Genomic DNA, 4,857 nt, shown 5'->3' on the forward strand with positions numbered 1-4,857 from the left:
TCGCCCCATATCTGAAAATTAGAAGAAACAAATCTCTCCTTAAACGTTGCAACAAATTGAAATGTATGCTTGTTTCCACCAAGCGAGACCCCTTACACATCTTTTTGAAATGTGACAATGATTTTTACGGTATTGATGTTGCTGAAAGCCTAGTAGATATCAGCTGTTGGGTTTTATTTGGAGTAGTTGCTAACAACTGATATTATACTGAACTAGGCAATGTGAACATTTTGTTTTATAAATTAATAATTGAGTCATACCTCAAGGCTCAAGCTTTACAAAATAAATGGATGACGTCGATTAGTTTTCTTTATCCAACGTGGCAAATTTATACATGACGTGGCATGGAGGTTCTTTGTTAGTCGATAGCCCGATTTAGCTAAACCGGATCGGTCTAACCTCGTGCTCCTTGGTTTAATCAGCCGATTGGACGAATTTTACATGTTGGAGTGTTTCTTGGAGAAGAATTTGCGTCGAGTACGCTTCATCCATCTCCGGCCGAACTTAACCTGATTTTTAAGCCTCTGGTACGCTTTTAAGCCTCTGGTAGACTGGTACGCATCATCCATCTCCGGCAGTCGTACTTCTTTTCTTTAATTTGTAGTGCATGATGTATTCACTAGGTACGGTAACATTTACCATTACGTGCTAATTAGTTCAGATGGAGCTACCTGGTTTCCAATTAATAAACGTACGTTATTTTTGGTCGAAGCTAACTCGTTCACGTAAAACTACATTTTGTTTTAATATCTCATTTTGGGTGAAGCTATTTAGGCATGTTTCAATTCAATGTTTAATTAGTATTCATCGCAGCCCGACGTACCTTGGAATCTAGCTTAACAAAATAATTTGAAACACAAATCAGTAAAGAGACGACTCACATTTATTAAAGAGTAAGAAGATTGGGGTTATAAGACATCTTACAAATGGCAGCTTCGCCACCATCTTGGTGGAGCTTTGTCAACATGTGGAATCTAATGGATGCACTCATGCACATTATGAAGATCGTCAAAAATATTCTCACCTCATTGATTTACTGTGATTTATTCGCACCATCAGACGTGCATGCATGTGCTCCTGGCAGCATTATATATATACGTTGGACTGAATTATATATATATATATATATATATATATGTCGTTGTTTAGCAGGTAAAGTACATAATGTAGTAAAAAAGTCGTTATTTGGTGTCTTTTGGCTGAATGGAATCAACTCTATTAGAGTCGTTAAATTTATGCATGTATTATTATTCACTAAATTTTGTTACTAATTATAACAACTTAATTTTTACTGTGCTTTTATCATAAGCTTATTTACTAACATAAGGTTTGATTGGACGACCATATATAATTATCACTTGCTCTTTCTCTCTTTTACGTGCATTTGAAAGAGGGTTATAATTTTTTTTTTTTTTTTTGCGTGGATGGAATTATCAAATCCTACGTGATACGTGTTTAACAAAAGGTATTTTTGATAATCTTATTTGATAAACTAAAAGATTAATAGGGAAAACATACTCAAGGTTAAGAGCACACATACTTCCAATCGTTTTCGTAATCGTGACGAACAAATAAAAGAAATGTCTCATAAAAGGGTATGTTACTTTTGTGGTACCTAGGTAGGCGATGTACAGACACCATATTCACATTTGACACATGCCAAAGTGTAAACGTAAGTGTACGGGGTAAAATATATAAAATAATAAATACGCTGAATGTAATATATTCTTTTCTGACACTCACCTTAATAAAAAAATGTAATACTTATTTTACAAAAAGTTATATACTCTAAAGATCTAATAATTTCTTCTCCCAAAATTTCATTAGGTAGATCATGATCGTTGCCCTTTTCTCATTCTAGTACCTTCCTTTTTAATCCCAACCCTTCTTGTCATTTTCTACTTCTCTTTTCTTATCTTCATCTTCATTTGTTTTCTGTTTAATAATGAGTCAAAACTTTATTTTTTTTTTACTAATGTTAACATAATTGATCAAAAAGGGAGGGTTGAATCTTCGTCGTCCTATTTTAATCAACTAGTGACCAAGCGTTAATTCAGATAACAAAATTGCTCGTCCCTTGGTTTGTATGAAGTGTTAAGTTATCTAGACCGTCGTTTCCTACCAAGATGTGGTTGCAGCCGGCCGGTATGTGGGAGTTGTCCAAAGATACGGCTCAGAAAAGCCTTTGACACGTGATGAACTATAACACCTCGGCTAGGCTTATCATATCAGAAACAAAAAAGTGATCGATGTGTTATGGATATGTTTATCTCTATAGAGTCCCTTATTCTAGTATTATTTAGATATGTGATTTGCAAAAGTCTCGGTCAAAATTGTTTGAAGCTTACATGTTCAAGCTTAATAATATATTGCACTCCATAAAACGAATCACGGTATGACCGTAAAGTGTTTGATCTCCAAACTTTAGCTATCAGTTTACTTGTTGGTGTTCCACGAAAATAATTAAGTTTGCTTGTAAGTGCTTAAACGACTCGATTACTAGACTAGCGATAGTAATCAAAAATATAAACAAATCACTAGAGTAGCAATACAACAGAAATATCTCCAAAGTTGGGTCTCGACTCGATTCTCTAGAGATAGAGATGATAGATCGTATAACTCGAATCAATGTTGTCAACGCAGACCTTTGCAAGTCTAAGAAGTTTCGCCAAAAGTGCAAGAAGTCATGTCATGTCGTAAACTATTTGAGAAAAAACTAAGGACAGGGCATAAGATTGGAAAAAGACAAGAGCAGAAAAGCATGATCGAGTAGACATTTAATTTACATATTCATGTGGTAATAGAAGAAAAAACTTTTGCGTATATTCAAGGGTTGGTTTTGCTCTATGCAGATTACACACAAAAATTTACACATAAAAATTGATGGCGCAATTAAACAAAATAGAAAGTTTCTAGTTGTGATGATAGTAGTCGGCATTTGGGTTTTTGAGTGTCGAATTTGAGATTTCCCTTGAATCTAAATAGAGTAACAACGTGGCCTAATTTGAACAATGAGACATTATAAAAAAAAAAAAAAAAGCCTCTAGTTGGGGCACGTTGGATTTGAACAAAGCCAAAGAAGGCTTGATAAAATCACGTATATGCCACGTAGAATTAAGATAATGTACATAATATCATGGGTGAGAAAAATATTAAATGTGGTAAATCTCCTTGATCTTATATATCGGAAGAACATGTATAAGGTTGGAAGACTCCAATGTGTCGATCGAGTTATATGAATCTCTTAATTTGTTATTTTTAGTTGATACCACATATATATACTATTGAGATTAGACTAAATCTTAGGAGATTATGTTAAATATATGATTCATGTATATCTTAGCTAGATTCTCGGATTTATCATGGCCGACTCAAAACTGTATAAATACTTGTACATTTCTTATGATGAAATACAACATAGCATATTGATCTTACATGGTATCAGAGCACGATCTGGACCTTTGATAAAAAAAAAATTTCTATTGCTTTCCTTGCTTCTTTGAAAAATGAGTGAACTTGAATCCACCACCTCTGTTGCTAAACCTGACTCAAAAGAAGCCTCTGCTGCATTTATGTCTCCGTACTATCTTCATCCAGTAGATAGTACAGGACAGGTGCAGACTCCAATTTTGTTGAATGGAGTGAATTACGAACGGTGGTCGAAGTTGATGTTGAATTCTCTTCGTACCAAGCGGAAACTGGGTTTCGTTAACGGAACTCTTAAACGGCCTACCAATAACCCCGACGAAGAAGAGAAGTGGGATATGGTAAATGCTATGATCATTGGTTGGATCTACAACAGCGTCGAACCGAAGCTGCGACAATCAATCTCGTTGGTGGATAACGCCAACTCGATGTGGGCAAGCCTGCAACGACGATTCTTTGTCAGTGACGATACGAGAATTCATCAACTACACTCTGACATCGCGGCGTGCAAACAGAACGGTGACGAGGTGGAAGTGTATTTTAGCAAGCTCAGGATCATGTGGGATGATCTTGCGGATTTTGAGAAAGGTTTTACGTGTTGTTGTACAACTGCAAATTGTGAATCCATGGTGAATTATGAGAAGATGCGGGAGAAGTTACGAGTGCATCAGTTTCTCATGGGTCTTGACAATTCTCGTTTTGGGACAACGAGATCAAATCTGTTAAGTCGACAAACAGATTTGAACCTTGAGTCCGTGTACTCTCAGGTTATTCAAGAAGAACGACACATCAACGCCATGCGCACCACCGAAGATCGAACTCCGATTGTTGGTTTCTCGGCAACGACGTCAGCTTCTTCCCAACAGAACCACTATGTTTCCTCTGTTTCCTCTGCTCAGGCATCAACGTCTCGATTTGTTAAGCCGACGATAGTGTGTTCTCACTGTGGTAAACAGGGACATGAAGCAAGTAGCTGTTTTCAGTTGATTGGTTTTCCTGAGTGGTGGGAAAAAGATAAATCCTCCGGTGGTCGTGGGGGTTTCGGTCGTGGCAGAGGAGCTTCAAACCAAGGGCGTGGTCGTGGAGGTCGTGGATCAGGCTTTCGTGCCTCACACACACAGCTTGGTGATTCATTTTCCTCAGCAGATACATCATCTTCCGGGATTCCAAACTTCACGACAGATCAATGGGCTACTCTGGAACAGTTTGTGAAGAAACAGGGTACCAATACCAAACCTCCGGGTAAGACAAAAAAATTACTTCTTTTTGGCAAAGAACGTCGTCATGATATTATCATTGACTCGGGTGCTTCCCATCATATGACGGGGGATTTGCACTTACTTACCGATGTTATCACTATTGCTCCTTGCCCGATTGCTTTACCTAATGGACAGATCACTTGGGCAACCAAACATGGCAGTTTGAATCTTG

The 4,857-nt window shown here is 37.2% G+C and overlaps 1 protein-coding gene across 1 annotated transcript in view; it reads left to right on the plus strand.

The window, feature by feature from the left end:
* LOC104733201 overlaps window positions 3,507-4,857 on the plus strand; it is a 1,653-nt gene continuing 302 nt past the window's right edge. The window contains exon 1 of the mRNA XM_010452804.1: window positions 3,507-4,829. Coding sequence (XP_010451106.1) covers window positions 3,507-4,829 — 1,323 coding nt within the window. The remainder of the gene's footprint in view (window positions 4,830-4,857) is intronic.

Source organism: Camelina sativa, chromosome 12 (genome assembly GCF_000633955.1).
Source record: "Camelina sativa cultivar DH55 chromosome 12, Cs, whole genome shotgun sequence".
NCBI lineage: Eukaryota > Viridiplantae > Streptophyta > Magnoliopsida > Brassicales > Brassicaceae > Camelina > Camelina sativa.